The sequence below is a fragment of the Amblyomma maculatum genome, chromosome 3, assembly GCF_055883805.1.
Source record: "Amblyomma maculatum isolate TAMU_Amacu chromosome 3, ASM5588380v1, whole genome shotgun sequence".
Taxonomy (NCBI): domain Eukaryota; kingdom Metazoa; phylum Arthropoda; class Arachnida; order Ixodida; family Ixodidae; genus Amblyomma; species Amblyomma maculatum.
The window spans coordinates 167,085,143-167,107,147 of NC_139346.1; the positions used below are offsets into that span (position 1 = coordinate 167,085,143).

The 22,005-nt window shown below is 44.7% G+C and overlaps 1 protein-coding gene across 2 annotated transcripts in view; it reads right to left on the bottom strand.

Annotated features, from left to right (window-relative positions):
• Positions 1–12,595, bottom strand: part of Nos (Nitric oxide synthase) — a 350,537-nt gene extending 337,942 nt beyond the window's left edge. For both annotated transcript variants that reach the window (XM_084598518.1, XM_084598517.1), the window contains exon 1: positions 12,110–12,595. In XM_084598518.1, the coding sequence (XP_084454644.1) occupies positions 12,110–12,546 (437 nt within the window). In that variant the 5' untranslated portion in view covers positions 12,547–12,595. The remainder of the gene's footprint in view (positions 1–12,109) is intronic.
• Positions 12,596–22,005: the final 9,410 nt, after the last annotated feature.

Here is a 22,005-nt window from a genome sequence, read left to right on the forward strand (position 1 = left end):
CTCTACTAAAAATCTATTCGTTCGTTTGCACGTTGAGATTCTACTTTATTTTATGGGGACTTGCTTGTCTTAATGGTCGGCCAGAAACGGGTACCTCACAGTGCCCGAAATATTAGAAACCACTGACCGCACAGAAATGCGTTAAAGTTCCTTAAACTGGCTGTAGCATGAATGTTCTTCCGTTGGAAGCTGTTCCCGAGTAACAAGTGTTCCGCGAGTCTGAAGCTCCGTGATGCGAGCGACAGGAGTGCGTGGCTGGAATTCCTGCTTTCCGTGTCTGCGTTTGTCCGTATATTTTTTTCCCTTTTCGAATTGTGCTTGCATGCTTTGCTTCATGAATGTCCCCTCTACGGTGTCTCTCTCGCATGCCAGATCAGAGGTATAAAACCGGAGCAAAGCAAAACAAAGGAGATCCCGAATAAAGTCGATGAGGTCAGCAGTCGGCTCGGTCTTGCAATGTTTGCGCGCGGACGGTTTTCGCTCTAGCGCGAAATTCGAGTCCTGACCTCTGAAACTTAATGTTGTATTGTTCTTATCAAGTGTAATAAATGGCTACTGTGTTTGAGATTGGCGCTAGGCCGGTTAACGCCTTGCCAATGTTTAAAGGGTACCACATTTGCATGAATAGTCTCCTGGGATTAGCTGATATGCGTTGCTTCAACGTTCATATTACGGCTGTGGATAAAAAAATAGTGGACATGAAACAACGCCTGTCTTTGTGTAAAGCGTATAAAAAAAAATTAGTTGTGCGTTTAGCTCTGGTTATCCCTACTTGAGCAACGGCGAAAGATTCGTTTGCCTACTACATTATTCCCCTATCACGCCCTATCAGTGTAAGACGTGCTACATTATTGGGGACACTTAAGCTCTTTAGGGTATGGCGCGAGAGCGTAAGCTATACCAGCCCACCTATGAAGTCGTGCTTCAACCAGGATGTATGGACTTGCCTGCGTGTAGTAGGGGTAACGAGAATGCAAACGGTTCGGGCAGGCTGATTCTGATATCACTTTCCGATATGAAAGGAGAGACCTAATTTGGCAGCCCCTGCCCGTGACATAGGGGTAACGTGAATTCAAATATCTTGGTAGGCCGATTTTTTATGAAGAGACCGTAGCTACGCCTCCTCACGACGTAGCTGCGGCCACCTGAGGTCTCGCTTTGGCTGTCGGAGCGTTGATCTCGCAACAAAAATCTCGCTGCACTTCCATTCTTGGCCGATCGGCGCCCGCGCGCGAGAGAGATAGAGAGAGAGTGTCATTTGTGTCATGTGTGTGTCATTTGTTATTCGGACAACATGCGCCTGTGCCACCTGTTTCTATCTTAGTTAACGTTCGTATCGTTGGGCTGTATCACTTAAACCCCAATATCAGATTTCACTGGTTTTCGCTGTTTGAAGCCTCTCATTGACCTTGAAATGAAATTAAGTACTAAACTTTGTGGTCGCCAAAGGTGTTCCTTATCGCGGCAGCGTGACAGATCGAGTTCTCTGGCCACTGCGTCAAATCGTCCCCACAGTCACGGTTTAACTCTATTGTAAATGTTGTCGTCTTTATGGACTTCTACTCTAGGGCAATGAACCCAGAAAACACCGCTGCCATACTGCCCTCTTAAGTGGCTTTAAGCGGTCCCAAAACAACGGGCTACCGTTCAAGTCCCCTCACACCGATTTCCTCGTTCTTTGACTGCAAGTCTGCCTAACCACGAAAACCGAAGGTCGAATGGAAACCCGACATGCCAGCTAACGAAATTCTCATTTAGCCAAACCACGCTATATATTTCGTTATTTTTGCCAACAACCTGACTTCATCACTTCTACTAAAACGGCTATAAGAAGCCAGAGGAGGGAAAAGTCTGAACTAGAGCATACATTTATTTGATTAGTCATTCGTTTGCTTTTTATTTTTCTGAGATACTCAGAAGTCACGAAGTTAGTATAAAAAAGGCGTATTCGTTATGTCAAGGCAACAATTTAGCAAAAGATGGCTTGAGGGTCCAGCACACACGTTACTCTGCATATAGGCTTAGAAATGACGTTTATATCTGATGTGAAAATAACACAGAAGCGGGGCAAGAAGAGATATGGGGCAGTACCGAAACACTTCCTCAAGGAAGGAAACTTTGCACAAAGTGCTCTGCACTTTTCGCAGATGTCACACTGTTCCGTAGCAAGGAAAATCAAAGGCTGCTTTTCAGTTTTCAACTGCAGGTTGATGTCACGAGCATGTGATAAACGGAGCAGGCTAATACAATGCCCAACTTATGTTACGTGCAGTGTTTTCTTCCGGACTTTGAACACGAATCAGCCTAACGGCGCGCAGTCAACAACGGAAGTCAGTCTGCCGGCCAACTGTTTCACAGTGGGCTTCTTCTTGGTCCAACGGGGAGACTCTTTGTCGAAACACATTCGTCATTGAACTGATGCTTCTTTTCCATTTCTTGTTCATGAGGGTGCCGGTGCTTCCAAGTGCAGGTAGCTTTAAGTTTAAGGGGAACTAAGCGAACACAAACTTTATCATTCCAAGGATTAACACTTATCCGCGAATGATAGAAAATTAAAGAGTGAAATCAGAGACCATATCTCTCCATTCTCAAAAGTTTCTTTTCTTTTCCCTCCAGAAAGTACGCGATCGACCGATCACACCAGCAAGAGAGCTACGGCGCAGACAACGGCCGATTTTATTGCCTCACAATAGTCTTTTTTTTTTTCTTGCTTCACGGAAGGAAAAAAGAAACCGAAACCGAGCGCGACACGCGACGGCGTGAAGCCCCTCTTCGCGCGCACTATTGACAAAACCGAGTGCACTCGACATGGAAGAAGCCACTTCTCTTTATTCCGTTCCCGCATATAATACCGGAGGCAGACCGCTTTGCATATAACGCAGCCTCCGTCTACGCATACACCCTCACGTGCGGGCTCTTCCCTTCATTTCTGCCTCTCTACGTACTAACTCTCCGAGCAACCGTACCGCACTTCTAAAGAAATCCGCACGCAAACACACAACGCTGAAGAAAAAAAAAAAAAAGAAGAACGAGAGATGACGACGCTGTTGGCAGTGGTCTCTGAGTATTTGGGAGTAGGCGAGGGGTGGAAAGGGGACGACACCATCATGTTTAATGCATCGCGACCTCTGCACCCCAGGCCGTCAGCAGGCAGGGACACGTTATAGACCCTCATGCACTGACGCTGTGCAGCACCTCTTGTCAACACAGTGCCACCGACCGCAGAATAAAAGTAAAAAGAAAAAAAAAAGAAGTACTTCCCATACTCCGTACTCTATGAACTGTGAGGCTGGGTATCAGGCACTACAGAGATCTTCGCAAGAAGGAGATATCAGCAGGCGAGACACTGGGACCACGATGTCGCAGTGTTAGGATAAGGGGAGTTTGCAGTATATACCCGTTGAATTGTGGATGTATTCCCTGTGCCGTTCGACGCCAGATTTATATGCCCGGAAGACGCGTTCCTTTTTTTAGAGGCTATCAATCTCGAAAGTGCGCCCTCGGGGTCGCGCGCAATCCGGTTGAAAGAACTGAGTCACAGCAGGATCGGCAAGTGAGCTTGAAGCATGTTTCTCTTTTAGAACTCGTGATGAAACGCGACCCTTTATACCACAGAGAGCCTATCGTTTACACGATCTTAGGAAGCTTCGTATACATGCCAAGTGAGACGTAGATAGAAATAAACGACGTTCTTCGCTTGACATTATATGAATTCGTTCGCAGAGCTTCTTTATTGGCACTCTCAAATCATCCGATTCACACTCAAGTTCGCAGTATCTTTACGATGTTCTGTAATTCAGCAGCCAGACGAAGCTGTGTATTCCTACATTCTAGACAGAACTGATATTTTAAAGAAAAAATTGAGGACACCTTTATTGAAGCGAAGCTCCTAGCAACAGAGAGGCAGCGGAAAATTAATTACAGAGACAATAGCAAGCAAGTGGCTGGAATATACCTTCAAAAGCAACCAGCTAGTATTAATTAGGTCGAGCGGTGTTTTCGCCTTTGTATTCTGAGTTTAGGTTGTAAAACAGCGCCCGGTACTGGAGAACGCTGCCTCTGAGTCACAGTTCATTAATTACACGTGCGATATTCACCTCAGGCACTTTAAAGATTGGACAATGCGACTGACAGCACGTTTCCATCTTATTTAAGGTGCACCAAAATGTTTAAGACAGTTCTGTTTTCTGGCGGAACCAAAATATAAACAGGCCGAGACAGCAGAGAAACGAAAGCAAAAATGCGGTATAAATTTTTCCAATTTAGCAGTTACATTTGGTAGAAATGACCCGTACCAGGTGCGCCCTGATTATTCAACAAAGCAAGCACTCTTTGTAATGCAAAGCGTTTTAAGAAACATCCACTATTGAGGTCTCATGGTAACGCAACGTTAATACTCAACGTGGATATCTGTTTTCTTGTTATTTATATAGTGTGCCCTAAAGGTGAAATATTAACCTGGGTTAGAACTCAACGTGGATATCTGTTTCCTTGTTATTTATATAGTGTGCCCTAAAGGTGAAATATTAACCTGGGGTAGAACGATGTACATTTAAAATCGGGCCGCCTCTATTCTGTGGTTACCGAATTTAAATAGTAAAAGACGAATGTACCGATTAAGCTTTGTCTATTAGGCAAATACTATTTTCGCGGCATTGTCTTTGACGTAAACAAACCGAATATCTTATATATATATATATATATATATATATATATATATATATATATATATATATATATATATATATATATATATATATATATATATATATATATATATATGTTACAATTTCACTTTGATGGTAAATTAGCGAAGGCTTATCAAAGCCTTAGGATTAAACAACATCCATCCCGAGAATATGGCACTAATAGCTTGACGGAGGTAGCGTATAAATGTATCCAAAGATTGGACGATGCCGCTGCGGCACCAATACTTCAGAGGCCGTGATTATGCGGCAAAAATGATCTACAATTACAGTAACAATTACGAAAAAAAATAACTGAGCCTGGAAAATCTTTATGTGCTACATATATTGATTTTTCACTGCATTCTTGTATTTTCTGAACAATTCGTTGTCTCGGATAGCGCTATCACTATGAAAGAGAATAGATTACAAGCCCGCAAAAGTGTTATTTTTCTTATTATGAGCGTGAAGCGCAGTCAACGGGGTTGTATCCTTTTTGTCAGAATACTTAGGATTCCTATAAACGGGCTGCGCCTGCAATGCTAGATCCTTCAAGCGCGGTGCCAGAAAAAAAAAAAAAATTAATTTAATTACATAGTGCAAGCTTTTCTTCTTCGTTCGGCGTTGGTGGTATAACCATGCTCTGTTAACTGCCGCAGTGGTAAATGCTTAATTTCCTTTTTTTTTTGCATCAAGTCTACATATATTAATTAATTTCGATATACATACACCTAGTTCAAAGTCAAAGCAGCACTTGCACAGCGAGAGATGCCGTAGAGGAAGGCTTGCGATTAAATTCGACCACCGGTGTTCTCCAACTGGCGTTCACACCGCACAGACTTCGATTTCATCGGAAGCGACCGCCGCGACCGTGATATGATACCGCGACTTCGCGATTTGCAGCCATATACGCCATAACCAGTTCAAAGAAGACGTATGTCGCTGCAGCGAGGAAGACGACAAGACGTTTCTTTTCGCTGCGGTAGCTGCGTTGTAGAGCCTTGCGTTCCTTTCAGCCTGCAGGACGGGGCTGTGAATCCGGTTTGAAATAAGGCTTCATGCGATACAAGCGCGATGGAAAAAAAAAAATGGCGAAAAGAAGATATCGAATAGTATCGACAGGTTTTTATCACTTCACCACCGACAAATGAAATTCGGCGCCAAGACCACGATCAAAGGGGTGAGCGTAACTCATGCGAGGATATAAACTTGCAAATCTTTCAGTCTCGTCATCTTCGCCACTGCGTCAGATCGGCTCTCGAGAATCCCAGATCGAACTATATACTGCCTTATATGAGAATACCTCTCTTTGATGTTCGCAATATAAGCACGATCTCTGCGAAGTTAACCTGCAGACCTTATAGCTGCACTTCACAACGCCCAGCATCTCGAAGAATTTGAAGATTTGTCAAATTCTTCAAGTCCGCATTCACATTCAAGTCCGCAAGCCAGCCTTATAGTTCACGCGCCTTCAGATACGTGGGAATGCTACGGTTCCGCGGGCTTTCGCACGTTCCAGAAATTCCATAGAATATGCTCAGATTAAACAGCATAACCACAGCTTTTGTCGCGATCAAACGAAGTGTAATTCGCAAAATGATACCCCTTATACATTGCAGTCTTCCTTTATACATATTTATTTTCTGAGGTGAATCGTTTAGGCTAGTTCTTGGCGACGTGTACAAGCGCAGCACAATGGTCTACAGTTAACTATAAGGAGTTTAAGGAAGAATCGACATGGATGGAAATTTTTATTGGCTACACACTTCGAATGAATATTTCAAAAGTCATCCGTCGCTTCGAGCATCAGTAAGAGGTCTCGAAGTAGCTCGATAGCACTAGGAACCAACAAATATACAATATATATAGAAACCGCCCTCAGCGCAAAAGGCAGCGCTGCATTCGGAGGTCACAGTGTCGCGTTAAAATAGTTTCCCCAGAAACTTTATGGCAAAGCTTTTCGTGCAACTGATATGAAAAAGAAGGCATAAACAAATTCTTCTTCCATTCCTATCGCTGAAGAGAAAGCTTTACGAAGATCGGTGGCGCCTAGCATACAAAGGAACGGCGGTGTTTGAACGTCGAAAGTCGTGGTAGCAGAGCAAATCGCCCGGGCGCAAGTATTGCTGAACGATGTGCTTTGCAGCGTGGGTCGAGCTGTAGGCGCGACTATTAACTCGCGTGTACGGCTCGAGGGAAGAAGGTAAGATCGGTTTAATTCGGGATCGTAAGGCTGGAGAGAAGAGGTGATGTCACGTGTTCAGCATGTACTCTTTTACGTGCTCGAATATTCCCGAACACTGGTTTAAACGACTTCCAGTTTAACTGGGATGGATCACGCCGTGGATAAATTGAAAGTAGAAACAACAATCTTACTGAACACTTCGATGAGCGACAACATCAAAAAAAAAAAAAATACAAGTCAGAGGATTTCTTAAAAAAGAACAAATACAAAAAACAAAAACAGGACTGCAAACGAGAGCCATCACTGTCGCCTGCGTTTTTATAGTGGCGTCTTGCCTAGCGCGCATATTTTTTCCGTATTAATTCCTTCCATCTTATTTTATTTTTTAATGTGCGTGTGTTTCGACGAAACAAGAGACATCATAATAACGCTGTAGCCATTAGTTCCAATAATTTATGCACAACACCCACGTTTAGTCCTCGAAACAAAACTAAAATAGACGTATTTGATAATGCTCTGAGCAAACGGGTGCTGTCCGCCTACAAGGAGTTCTATTCGGAAAACTTTTGGAGTCTTGACGCCGTCCTTCTGCGTGGCAGTCTTTGAAAGAAAGCCATGGCAATCGCTTACTTATTAGTACATTGCCCATAACCTTTTATTTTGGCTTTCAATTCTCTAAGATATTGCGACATAGAGTAGCGAGAAGGCGCAAACGCTGACTCCACGTCAAACTTTGACGCATATTTCCCGACCTCAAGTTCCAGGCCGGGTGGGAATTTCGACCCAGCGAGCGTGAAGCGGGAGCTCTACGAATAACATCGAATATTTATCTGTACGCTATGGATGAGTGGCGGATGCCAGCTACAGTGGGAGCAGCACGAACATAGGCAGATCGACAGCTTACAACCGCAGGTGCCGTTGCATGTCAGCCAGAGAGGCAGCTTTACCGGAGGCGCCCCCGACCAGTGCTCGCTCGGTGTAATTACCGGTGACATCGTGGTCTGTTGCCCCATGAAGCGAGGCCTACACCAAACTGAGTAGTTAACAAGATTCATTATATAGTGGCCGGGCGCGTACTAGGACAGGTCACGCGTGCTTTCCTGTTCACAGAGTCGAAGCACGCAACTGCCGAGGGCGCGAGCGTGTGTGGCAACACAGCGAGGCTGAAAGGCGCGTCAGTTCTTGTCAGAGCTGTTGACACGCCGCTCGCAGTTTGTGAATGGTCCCAGGAAAGAATAAGCATTCAGAACATGCCGTTCGTTCGCAGCCCCGTGGCCTGCGTATGGCAAACGGTAGTTTGTGTCCAGGAGAATTAGATCCCGTGTTGTGGCTTCATAGCTGAAAATAATCCGCGGTACAACTGTTGAACAGACTAAAATATATCCACGGCCTTGACGCGAATAGCGATAACTATTGATAGAATATGAAGAAGGTTGTCGTTTGTGCTTCTTGGTAGTCTGAAAAAATAAACTACTTAATAACGGTGGCACACCCCCAATAATCTTACTGGGCAGTGGACAAGATTAGAACCATCCGTTTTAAACGAAAACGTCGACGAACATTTTACCGCTGCCGGTGTTTAAACGTCGCCTTTCCGTTTTATAACGCCCTGATACATTTTTCAGGATGAGGTTTTGGTGTATTGTGTTCGGGTATTTCAAATCGCGAAACTGTTTGGGACAAAGACTGGTTTCTAGATGTTAATGACGAACTTCCACAACAGAAGGGGAGATAACAAAACTGGCGATTACAAAAACGCGGTTTGAGTAGAAAGAGAGTTCAGCGTCACTCGATTTCAGTACGGCTCACTGTTTTACTGACGCAAGTTAGCGCAATAGTAAGCATCGCGCGCTTTCGATGAGATTTGTCAGATGTAACGTACTAACGTGCTCAATGTTTAACTACCTCACTGTACTATCGGACTACAATGTAACGCAAACTCAGCATGCAACCCTACTGAAAAAATTGTATGAGGCAATAATCTCACATTTTCTCACACAGTCTCACTCAATTCATGCAAGAAATCACATACGAGTCGCATATAATTGCGTAAGATCTCATAGTTTCGTGTACATTAACACACATTATGGAAGACTTTTTATGATAATGATGTGCAACGTATGAGAGTCTGTGTGATTTGATGAGATTGTGTGAGGTTATTGCCCGGTAACACTTTTCGTTTTTTCAGTAGGGAAACCATGGCAAAATGCAACCTATCTCCTTTACACTGGCCTATAATAACAAATGCTATAATTAATTTTTCACCGAGAGCGCACTGCGAGGCGCATGTTCATCAACATATCTTTCATCGACATGGAAGCAAGGTGATGAAAACATATCGTAGGAGGTTCGTATTGGAACAAGGCAGAGTTTTGGATCCTGATGAACCAGCTCTGATGGCACTGCGTCGTGGCGATTCATTAGTATCATTTTCTCGCTTTGTAAGATGTGCGAGACACGTTGTATTAGCGGACTAAAAAAAGCGCGAAAAAACCGCCAACTCTTTTACACCTTCGTAGGCGGTGAGTACAGCGTTCTCGAATATTTCCCCTTCTAGAACACTGTACGGGTGAGTAATAGGACTGTTTCTTGTTTCTCTTTCCTTCTTCCCTCTAGCGTGATGACAGGAGTGTGTAGTTCGAAAAGTATTGGAACCCAAGGAGGAAAAGCAAATTCAGTACGAAGCTTAGGTGTTCAGGTTGATTGGTCCTCTTGAAGGAGAGACCAAATTTCTCGCCGTGGCTTCCGTTTGTGGCTATACGCTGAGCAGGTGCGTGAACAGCAACGTTTTTACCGAATACACAAGATGTATACGAGACCCTATGCTGGCGAAAGGACATCATTTGCAGTGACCTTGCTGTAACGGAATTTAGCAGAGAGAACAGCGTGCCTCTAAATAAAAAAACGTAATGAAAGACAATTGTGTTCATGAAATAAAATAGAGGTGAATTGATGCACACTTAAAGCATCGGTTTTATAACAGTAGATGAACAATAGAAAGTTTAGGATGAGGAACAATCGGAAGATGAACAAATCGGAAAAAATTGGGAATTGTTAAAGCTGCCGCTACAAGTGCTAAGCTCGTCTATGGTGACTTCTGCCTAATTACATTCATGCTAGCAATGAGCACTAAGCCGATTTTACAAAAGAAAGAAAAAAGAACCATCCAGGTTGAGATTGGGAAGCATTATGGATCGGTATGGTAACCATTAACGCGTATATATCTACGCTCGCCGAAAAAGCAAAAGTGAGCCCTGACATTTGAAAAGGGCAATGTGCCTGTCATAGACGAGTTATTCGTTTCCACTTGTTAGTGAAAAAAAAAAAAAAAAGTATCGGCGCTCACGTCTGCTTGCCATCGTAGGGTATGCTAACCGCGTAGTCGGTGCAGTCTGGTTAGGTCACGTCACAACTCCACAAACAAAACAAAACAGGACAGCTGAAAATAAAACTTTATTAAATAAAATTATTGCAGCGAGTAATCCCGATTTCGAAGCACGTAGTGATTGTTATAAATCTGTCGTGAGCTCCCTGTGCTCGACAGCTATAAAATTACGACCAAAATTATGAAGGCGGTTTCAACGCCACGCATTTTTCACTTTAGCATTGGGTTTCGTGCAGAAATGGGAGAAATTTGCATAATGCTATTCCCCGCCACCGCACATGCTGAGAGTTTTCTCGCAAAATTTTATTTTGTTTCTGGTAAATATATCACCGTTGCGCCAAGTATTGCGAGGCACCTACACTGCCCTTGATTAATCGCACACAGCTCTAAAGCATCAGCATGCCACTGACAATATGGTTCTGTATAGATTGGTGCGCGCTGTATATTCTTGTTGCTGGCAATCTAGAAAACGTGAATATTGTTCGGTTTTTGCGTCCATAAGATAAGAACTTTTGCTCTCAACACGACACGAGAAGAGGCTGGGCAGTAGATAATACGGCGCTTTCGGCAGTCGGAATCGGAAATTATAGAAATTGATTTTTGCAATTTATGTGATTTTTTGAACAGCTCAGTGGCGCTAAAATCTACTCTCTCGAAATGATGTTTCCTTTCCACTCTGCTGTCAAGTCATTATGTCACGGAAAGACTATTGCGAAAGCAAGTATATATGAATTCAATATAAGCTGATAGCCGCATCTATATACCTGTTCGCTCCTTTAGGATAACAGTGAAATAAAAAAGGAAAGATAGTGAAAAAATAAAATACGCACTGTAACAGTCATGTCATTATTGAGGGCGATATCTGGCGAATGAAGTATCGCCGTTCCTTTAGCAAAACCTGGCTGAGCGGGAAGAAAAAATGACACAAGACGGCTATCATCACTCGTTCATTCGTCATCTTCTCGACACGGTATATGGCTTATCGCGTCTTCGTTTCGTCGCCGTCCCGTCGTCGAGGCAATGCGCTGCCGCCAACGGGACAGACAGACAGACGGAACGGCCGGAGGCTGTAGTACAATCGCTTCGGCAGGCCGTTCTTTCTTTTAACTGCGAGCCCGAAGCTAAGGCTTTGCGTCACCACTCCCGTTACAGGGGTTACGTTGTTGCCGTGTAGTAAGAAGGAGGAGAAATGATGATGGTTGAAGCCGGTGCTTACACAATTTCGGTTGCTATCAACCAAAAGAAAAACTTCACCGTTTGATTCGTTCAGGATTCTCTCAGTGTGAACGGCCGCAGGAATCTGCGCATCCCGTTTTACTGGCGTTTCTTTTTAAATTTCCAGCGCTGACAGCTATCGTACTGGTGTTAAAAGAGACGCACAATAATCCCAACTTCCCAAGGTGTCCATGAGATCCGAAAGTATGCATGGGCTTGAAATTATTACATTCACACTAGGCTAATAACAATGGTAAATGGCGAAGACTTGTGATCCCCCCATAACTTGCCGGAATGCCACCGCCTTTTCGAAGAACGGAGGGCTAATGTCATTGCTCTCACACGAGCGGAAAGGTACAGTCGTGAGCAAAAGTGGTATACAACACTCAGCCAGTAACAGAGCTTGAGAAAACTGCATCTAAATGTCATCTAGCGACAGCGTAAGGGACAGTGACATCGCCACATGCATGTTGATAGAATGGGACACTTGCACTATTGTCTCGATCTTATATAGCTGTTGCTAGATAAAGTTAGGATGCAGTTTTCTCGAGATCAGCCACCGCCTGAGTGTTGTATACCACTTTTGCTCACGACTGTACATTGTGAAGCGACGCCGATTATGCAGATGGGGACACTCACCCGTACGCCGACCCGAAGGCGGACCCGAATGCGTCTCCATTGCATGCCAGCTCCAGCGTGACCGGCGCGTCGTCCGGCACCTGTCCGAGGAGGCAGTTACCGTGTTCGTAGCCCAAGAGGCACGTTCCGTTCACGCGAAGCACCACGTCCCCGGGCCGGATCAGGCCCGTGCGATCAGCCTCGCTGCCTGGAACCACGGCGTGAACCACGGCGCGCACTCCTCCGGCGCCGGACGGCAGCGCGTCGCCCGCCGACGATGCTCCGGCGCCGCTACTGCACGTGGCCAGCGAGCTCCTGCGGGCCCGGGCCGGCGAATTCATGGGGCTGCATCGAGGACTGCCGCCCAGGGCATTGGTTGCGTTTGAAGAAGACGGGGGTCCGAGCACGAGCCCCAGACCGCCCTGGCGCCGTTTCACCAGGGACACCGGACGGGACATGACTGTGATGGCGCGCGGAGAAGCCCTGTCTCCGCGCGCAAAACTTCGGCGCGCCGCTTTTGCGGCGCCCCGCCGCCCCGGGGCGGACGCCGGAGAGAAAGGGAGTGGAAGGGAGAGGCGCGGGAGGCACAGGAGAGAGATAGTATGCGTGAGGGAAGGGATGCTTGCCTCGCTGAAACGACTGTCTCTTTCGCTCTCTATACTTACACTACTCTTTTTTTTTTTTTTTTTTTCCGAACCCTTGGCTGTTCTTCGCTGTTTTCGGGACGAGAGGGGAGTTAGAGAAAAGAGGGCGAGGGAGAAAGAAAGGAGGCGCCAATCTTCGAAACGCTTCCCCAGATCTGGGGAACTAGGGATCGCGCGGAGCTCGCGCGCACACCGTGCTCTCAACCGCGTGTCCGGATCTCTATGTGGTGGGTGGTCGAGTACACTTCTGGCGGTCTAGCCTCGGGAATCATTTAGGGCGTCGTTAAGAAGACACGTAGCCATAAATGGCCGCGAACTTCAGGAGAGAAGAGGATAAGTTTTGAGCTCCTGGCGCGGCAACGAATTTCAGAAAGGAAATGGCAAAAGTGAGCAAATTTTAAATTTAGTAATTCAAACTAAACCACGCTGAACGATCTCTAATGAAACTGAATTACAGACCATTTTTTTTTTCAATCCAAATTCAAGATTGTGGTTGTAACCGAAGTTTCGCAAGGGGAAAGTTTAATACCACTTCTGTGAGATTTTCCATGACCTGAAAAAACAAACAAACAAACAAACAAACAAACACGAGCAGCTAGATGGCGTATTTATTGCTTGCCGAATGAAATTTATTGCGATCCTAACTCGAAGTTCAGAAGAGCATAACTTGTTACTTGCAGCAAGAGTAGATTTCATGATCAACGAAAAATGAGAGTATGATGAAATATCGAAGAACAACCTCTCCTAAAATGTTTCACGGACGCGTCATTATGTTATATTGTGACATATATGCCCTGCATCGCTGGAAGTTGAAGATGACAACGATCAGCAACAGTGACATAGAAGAAGACAAAGTGGTAGCAACGATTGATGCTAGAGTAAGGTCGACGCTGCTGTGTTTCTGTGTTCTGTGTGCGGTGCCAGCCTGGACTAACCTTCGTGGACTAACCTTGCCACGTATCATCTTGGTGGAGGTGAATCAAGATCCCCGTACGCGCCGATTAGCCCATTTACGCTGCCAAAAGCTGGATTTACGAAGCGGCCGCCACCTACCTGAGATCACAACCACGTCTCAAACAGCCACGATGACCTCAGAAGCAGCCCCTACCACCGCGGGAAGATCGGCTCAGCCAGTTGTTCTAACGAAAATTCGCCACCCTCCCATCTTCAATGGCGACGACAATCCAGACGTTGACGATTGGCTTGATGAGTATGAGCGCTGCAGCCGGAACAACCACTGGGACGCCACCATCATGCTCGCTAACATCATCTTTTATTTGGCGGGAACAGCTCGAACATGGTTTCAAAACCACGAACAAGAGCTCGTTACCTGGGATACCTGCAAGCGCAAGCTTAAGGACTTGTTCGGGAAACCAATTGGACGCGCTCTGGCTGCAAAAACGGAACTTTCATCTCGTGTTCAATCCCCCACGGAGTCCTATAACCTCGCCTATCATTCAGGATGTACTTGCGTTGTGTCGCAAGATTAGCACCTCCATGCCGGAAAGTGACAAGGTAGGGCATATCCTCAAGGGTATCGCGGATGATGCGTTCCACATCCTATTCTGCATGGATTGCTCTACCGTCGACTCGGTGCTCCAAGTCTGCCGAAAATTCGAGCAGGCAAAACAAAGATGTCTCGTACATCGCTTTGAGCGTCTTCCGAACACGGCGGCTACCTCATCCTGCGATGACCTGGCCCCTGGATGTTGGCAATGTGGAAGCATTAGCTTATTTTGAGGCATATGCATAGAGTTTTGTGTCATGTTGGCTGTGCTTGCGGGCCCCTACACGTCTCCCTGCGCACAACCAGCAATCTCTCGGGGTCATCTAGCTAACGGTTAGATATTCCACACAGTATACCTAGAGCTGGCCCAATATATGCATTGAAGACATATGGAAATGTGTAGTTGTCACTTCCACTCAAGTGACGTCACTTAACCCCAGCCAATAAAAATTATCCATCTGATGTTATGACATTCGTGCAGCTAGTTAATCACCAATTCTGATGGACAACGGCACATTTTTTTCCTTGACGAGGCTATTGCAAAGGTATCTTGGCTAGCTATTGCAATAGTTTTGCAGAGAAGATTTAGGAAATAATCTCAGATGGTATGCAGGAAAGATGCTAGGCTATACACAGGGTACGAGAAGAGCAGAAAAAAAGGATGACTCCTCTTGTTGAGGAAGAACGGAGTATAAATAATGTACCAGCAATGGGAATATTACTACAGTGCGATTATGGGCATCGTAAGCTTTTTCCTGAGGACAGGGTAGACGAAGTCAATTCACATAATGGAAATAAGTCGCTTGTCATTCTTTTCGATTATTTTTTAAGACTTCACGGAATGCAATCAGCGCAAAATGCCGAAATCTGCCTCCTTTACAGCCGAAAAGCTGCGTTGCAAAAAATTGGAGGCAAAGCTCGAAGGGCTGAATAAGCTGACGCTCGCACTGCATAGGCAAGAAAAAAAAAACTAGAACAAAGAACACTAGGGGGATGCTTATAAGCTTAGATTTAGGGAAACATACACGAAACGCTCTCTTATTGCGCGAATTTTTAAAAACATTTTCTTTTTAAAACATTTCAATTTTGAAATTGTTACCGCTGCAACATCAGTACACATCCCAAACCCACGTTATCAAGTCCCGAGCACCACAACGCGTTCACTAGGTGCCCCTCCAACACGCTTGGTACCAACGACCCTTTGTGTGCTATGCGTTGCGTGTCCGTCTGGCATGCAGAGAACCTGGGTTCGAACTCGGATGGCGAATAATTTATTTCATATTATTACATCCTGTTTCTAAAATGCCGAATTAGAGGAAGCTCTTCGCCAATTTTCGCTCCATTAAGAATGTTCTGCAATTCGTTATATGTTTTATTTTGAATGGGGGTACTTGAAGTTCCCGCACGAAGTGTGGATTGTGACGTCATAAATCCATCGACAAATAAAGATTTTCTCGCACGAATATTTCAGCCGCTCTGGTGCCGACTACTACTACGCCGACGGTGTTTTGACGAGATGCATACGTTTCGCTTAAAACGAATAAAAATTGGGTGTGGTTTACCTCTGGTTAAACCGGATTGAATTGCGTTATCAATACCTCCATGGCTGCGCTTATGGTTCAGCTCCTGCGAGATCTGCGAGAGAGCCAACTTGGGTCTCTCGTTTCACATGGGACGGTTATGTCAGAATCCGCCTGCCAGGACCATGGCAATCACGTTACCCCTATAGGCCACTAAGGCACGTTCATGCGGCTTGGTTAAAGCGGGGTTTTATATGTGGGTTGGCAGGAGCTGCCAACTTGGGCTCAGCTGCGGCTCAAGGTCAAACGTGGGCCTTTCCGGGACTACGCTACGGGCTAAAGCCTGGCGCAGTATTGCTAACGCAATAAAAACTCCCCGGCATCTTGTAAACATAGCAATCTTTGTAAGCACCCGGAAGGCAACGCTACTGATTGCACGACTTCAGTGTGCGCTAGCCTGCTGACTATATTTCCCATGGGGTCTGCTCCTCAAGGTGAGGTTATAAATGCCTGACGTGGCAGCAGGGACGATGCAGTGGAATAACAGAAATGCTATTTCTTGCCACATCCTCCTGTTTTACCCAATTTACGGCGCCTAGACCCGCTATACGAGCGGTAGCTCATCAAGATTCTACCCCTCTGCAGAGGTGTGGGTATGTACTGTCGTGTAGACTGCCTGTGCTGCGTGGCTTTGTCACGTAGCTCACGTCTACAGACTAATCCATCTACTCGAGCACATTGGAGCGGCAAGCTTCGGTACCAGTGGATAAGACGGCCCGTCACAGACCGAGTCTCGTCCCATCTAACATTGTGCAAGCCGGGCAACCTGATGACGACACAAGAGAGTGACGACGCCAGGTCGCACCATCGATGCATGATGAACCTATAGGTTAATCCTCCATTACGCTCCGCTCGGCTATGCTCCGAACTGTGTGGGAAGAGACGGATTGCGACCTCGAAGTGTGCTGAGGGTGCTGGGTGCATGTATGTACGCCGTAAGGGAGATGCTATCGCATTACACGTGGAGTACCTGCAGCCTGGGATGAAGTGTCGGTGAGTAGACTTATTTGTATTGTTTACTTCGTTTTCGTAGCGACCAGAGTATGCAAAGGTGATGAGAGAGAGAATAGAAAGGATAATTGGTTACTTCTTGGATAATTCTGCAAGTTCCGCTCGCTATAAGTCTCACAGGAAACAAGTAAGTAAAAAGAAATTGCGTAGCAATACCAACACTAACACTTAGAATCAATTCACCCTTGATCGCGTTTTGCCTGAATACGTCTTCATGGTGGGCGGCGTTGTTGTTAAGCCAAATAAAATAATGTCTAGATTGATTACTTTGCACTTTTTGTTTTAAATTTTCTCGTGCAATATTCGTTGTGCGTAAATACTTGTCTCCCTCTCCTAAACGCCTAGGTGACAAAAAATGGACAGAACTTCATCTAAAGAATTAGATAATAAAAGCGAGAGTACAGTGACTGTAACTCGGAACTATTGTCCACATTTGTAATATTTTTCCGCATAAAGTTTGTAGCGCAAATTTTCATGTGGCTTCAGTCCAGCCGATGATATCAGGGTGTTGAATTTGTATACTTCATGCATTTTTAACGTCGCCAGTACTGAGCAAACGTTCATGTTTGATTCTGTCAGGGCCCGTTGTTTTCGACATGGCCATGGACTAAGCCCGCGACTTTGCAAGGACCTCCGTGATTGCTTTGCTGATCTTGCATTTACTAGGATTTCAAACTGCTCCAGAGATACATCGCACGTGATAGCTGCTGCAGTATCCTGTATTTACGAGACGAGGAAGGAAGGGGGGGGGGGGGGGGTATTGTCGGTTTGCTTAAATGGTCGAGAATTATAAAACAAGTTAACAGAAACGCGTAGATCACTGGTATTGAACCAGCTACTTGTCTCAAGTAAAACTTATTGTGCGTCTGTAAACATTCAGCATAGAAAGTAATGAACTACTAGGGCGTAAGGTCACATGTTAGACGTAACACTGCGCAGTCACTTGAAAACAGTGAAAACAGTGAAAACTTGAAAACGAGGAAAAAGAAAAGAAAGAAGAAAGCAGCACTAAAGAGAAAACCCCACGACTTAAGCGCACAGGTATTCTTCAAAAAAGAAAAGGGAGATATCATTAGCGCCGTTTGAACCTGTGTACCCGCTTACCATGATCGGGTTAGACCAGCTCTCCTCCCTTAATTGCATGTGTTCGTGACAGCAATGCGTTTTACAATATAGATCGCTTTCAACGTCTGGCTGTGTACCTTAGTCCGTCACTAACAATTCACACAGCCCAAAGTGCGGCTGTTTGCATCCAATATTTAAATAGGGACGCATACTACTTTGGCCCTGTCATACTTCTATGCGATTTAGATCTTTCATAAAAAAGATGTCAAAATCTAAAATATTCTTTTCATTTCATTTATAGTGGCCGTCGAAATATTTGCTAAGAAAGATTTAAAAAAAAAAAACAAATAATCCACTGGGATGTTCACTGCTGAAAGGTTCAAAAGCTCACAGTATTGCGAGTCAGCGCATGCATGAAGGAAGGATCAAACCACAAGTTGTTTGTACTGAAAAGCGCGAAAAGGTGGTCTACGCTGAGATGCGCACCAATGCCTTTCCCAGCGTACTCCTGCGCAAACCTATCGTAGGTGAAGCAGCGTGGTTATGCATCTGGCTTTTATGTACAGGGGGAATCACAACGCAGCGAAAAACACAATATAATGTGAGATACATATAGCGGATGCGCGCATATGTCATAGAAATATGGCACCAGATGGAAACAGCACTTTGTAGGTGCGTCCAAAGTCCACCATTAAAAAAAAAATATCAAAACGCCCGGTCCATGTGTAAGAACATTAAATAAAAACTTTTTAAAAATATATATGCCTCATGCTTTAATACAATGTAAGAAAAATATACTACAAGCTCGCGCTTTAGCTCGTTCATCATGTACGCACGTATCTTCTTTCTTTGTTTTTTCAGGATATGAATAGTGTCAGCTGCTGTACCGGGTGGTTTTTCTTTCTTTCGAAAGTCCAAATTAAAAAAAAAAGTAATGGGAACTAAATTAGAGGAGAACAACAACAACAACGACTGTGGATAAATTTTAGCCCTGAGACTATATTGGGGCTACGGTGGATATCAGATAAGATTGAGAAGGCTTCAATTAGCTCGCTAATTACCTATATACATAAATCAACTAATTACATTGTTATTAAAGTTTTATTAATTTTGTATTAGGTTCTTATTAAATTTTATTTGTACATTGTATATGCCGAATTGGAGCTCCACCTCCAAGTAGTATAACCAAGAAAGATTTTTAAAAATCTAGCGGGCTTTACAAGACACACAGATCTGACCCTGATAGGCGGTTTCATGAAATGGCAGTGCCAGCGGCGTGTCTAGCTTAGATCGCTTGGTCAATGCTCGCTTTAAGGCCGGGCTGCAAGCGCAGTGACTGCGCGCATTGGGTATTGGTGCGACGGCTATATCAGATTAACAGCATATGGTCGAAACGAAATTGACAAACTTTCTTGCCCTCGTCTTGGATGCCAGCAGAGTGACAGAATCTCTGGTTGAGTGATCTTCGTCAGAGGCGCTGTGCTACTGCGTGATACGGCCCTTCGGGGTGGGCTTCGTAAAGTGTGCAACATTTTTTAAAAGAAAATTATGTTTTCTCAGCTGTATTAATTGGAGGATGAGCTCCAGTTCTGAAAATACAGCAAACCACCCAGAATAAAAATTTCAAAAACTAATTTGTGCATTTAGTTTATTAGAAAGTATTTGAAGCAGTTTGCCTCTTACACGGTGTCCGAACTCTAAAACCAGTTATCTTTGTCTTAAATTTTGGCCCTTCTAAATAAAACTCCCGACATATATGGCCCACCAGTAGTCACTGGTTTTGCGTGCTAGCTTTTGAGCTGTTGTCACCACTTTCACATGCTCTTTGGAAAGAAACACGAGCTCCCGTCTTGATAACGGAATTCAGATCCAAAGCAGAACGCGATAGCATCTGTGTACGGCTAGATCCTTGCTGGATTCAATGAGTCGGGAAATGATGAGCCGGTCACTCACCCCATTCGTAGTTGTCTTCAAGGTGGCAGTACTCAATTCCCAGCGAACGAGGAACTCCTGTACTGCGCATTGAACGGCACTGAAAGCTTTATGACGGCAAATCGACGTCCGCGATAAGGTGTTTATACTTTGATTCTATAATATGCAAAGTCGAGTCTTTCCGTCCACTGGCATTGGCTTCAACCAGCCCACGTTCTGACCTACCTTAAGAGTCTGACAGCCACAGCTGCTGACTGACCCCAACTAGAACGAATTGGAGGGGACTGAACTAGAGAGAAAAACCGTTCTGTTATATGCCGGTCCGTGAGTCTGCGTAACAATCAGGCAGGGTAGGGTACGCGTCCAAGCGAAATGTCCCGGTAACGCTCGAGGTTCGAGTTTGTGTCGACCAAAAGTGGTTGAACGCTTGACTCGCTATTGACCAATGGCACGAAACGGAAGGGCATTCGCCAGAACAATAAAGAACTGGTGCAACAATGATTAACATTAAGCGCCGTCTGCGCTGTCGTTGTCCACTTCTCCTCTTTGTCTCGTCTTTTTGCGCAATATACATTACTGTCCATCATGATTAACATTAAGTTTTCTTAGTTTGCGGCCATTGAGTTTGTAAAGAGGGGGGCGAAAGCGACACGGTGCAGATACGCTTGCCAGGAACGTCCCACTTCGTTGCGCATGACTACAAACGAGACTGTACTTAGCACTCTAGGCTGAGTACTGAAGACAAGAACCTTTTTACAGGACCGTCGCTACAGGGCCCTACATCTCACAAAGAAAAATGTAGCTCTGTCAGGACCTAAAAATTAGAAGGAAAAACAAACATATTTCACGAAGGCCATTTATTTAATAGTCAGTTTTTTGTACTAATGTTACCGTTGGCGATTAAAAGTCTTGATTTCTATGAAGCGCAGTTCAGAGTAAAAGGTGCAATTTAGTTTCCTCGCCGATTATTCACCTGAAATTACCGAAATTGTTTTTTTTTCTTTTCCGAACTTGTTTGCAGCATCGTTTTCGAAATGTTGGTGCACTAAGCAGTGAAATACGGCATTGCCTTCCAGGGTATCGTTATGCAGCTGCTAATGAAAACGCCGGGAATTCATCCTCATAGCCTAAATTACTGTTCCATAATCAAATTATCTATATGGCAAGGAAATATTTTCTACCTTGAATTTTTCACCTAGATATTCAACGCACCGTCGTTCAATATTATTATAAAACACTGAACACGTGTGCTTATGTATTTAGAATGGAAGGCTAGCTTCCTTTATTATGCACAACCATGTTTTGTTGCAAGAGTAAGGTAAAAGTTATTTACTCGAAAAGAACAGGCAAAAATAATTTCACAGCTCACGCTATGAGACATCTCATATTCAGAGTATTTACCCCGTACGTATTGTGATTGACGAAGATTCATCGTGCTGAATGCGCGTCCTTGGCTTTCGGAACTTTGTTGGCACTTGTCGAGACATAGTACTGTGCAAGTTTCGTCATTTTCCTTGCTGATTTAGCCCATGGTTGACAAATTAGTCATTTCATGCTTTCTTTTTACTTTACACCTTTCACGTACTTTCTGAGCCATGCTTTATGAAATCCGCCATTAAGAGCCTGGCGGCCACCAGAGCTCTATAGCAAAGCAAAGCTTTCTCCCTTCTGTGTAGCTCTGGGTTGCCCCAGCTAAGTGGCACTATGGTTGCTCTAGAAATGATTAATTTGAAAAAGCGCACAAGGAGCGGGTGGTTCCAGAGTAAGTGCTGAGTGCTGAGTATTGACGGTTGCCACTTTCTTCTTCTTTCTTCGATCTACCAATTTGCTGTAACCTCGTGAATGACTGCTAATTATTCATTTCTGTAAAAATTTGATCTGCGATGAAACCATTCTTGTCCGAGGAAATACTAGTATATATACTCTGGGAACGGAGCGTTATAAATACGACCAAGTGATTTACAGTTGCTAAACACAGATTACGTAAGAAAATAGAAAAAGAGAATAAGTAGCGTTTTGCGACGTGCCCAGGCAATGCGCTATAGCCAGCTAAGCTATTTTGGGGAATGGAAAGAGGGTGAAGAAAATTCAGAAATAGGTGCTGTGGTTGTAGGCATAGAAACGAGGTAGTGGCATTTGTAGGCATATGAAATGCTAGCATTCCTGAGTTCACCACTA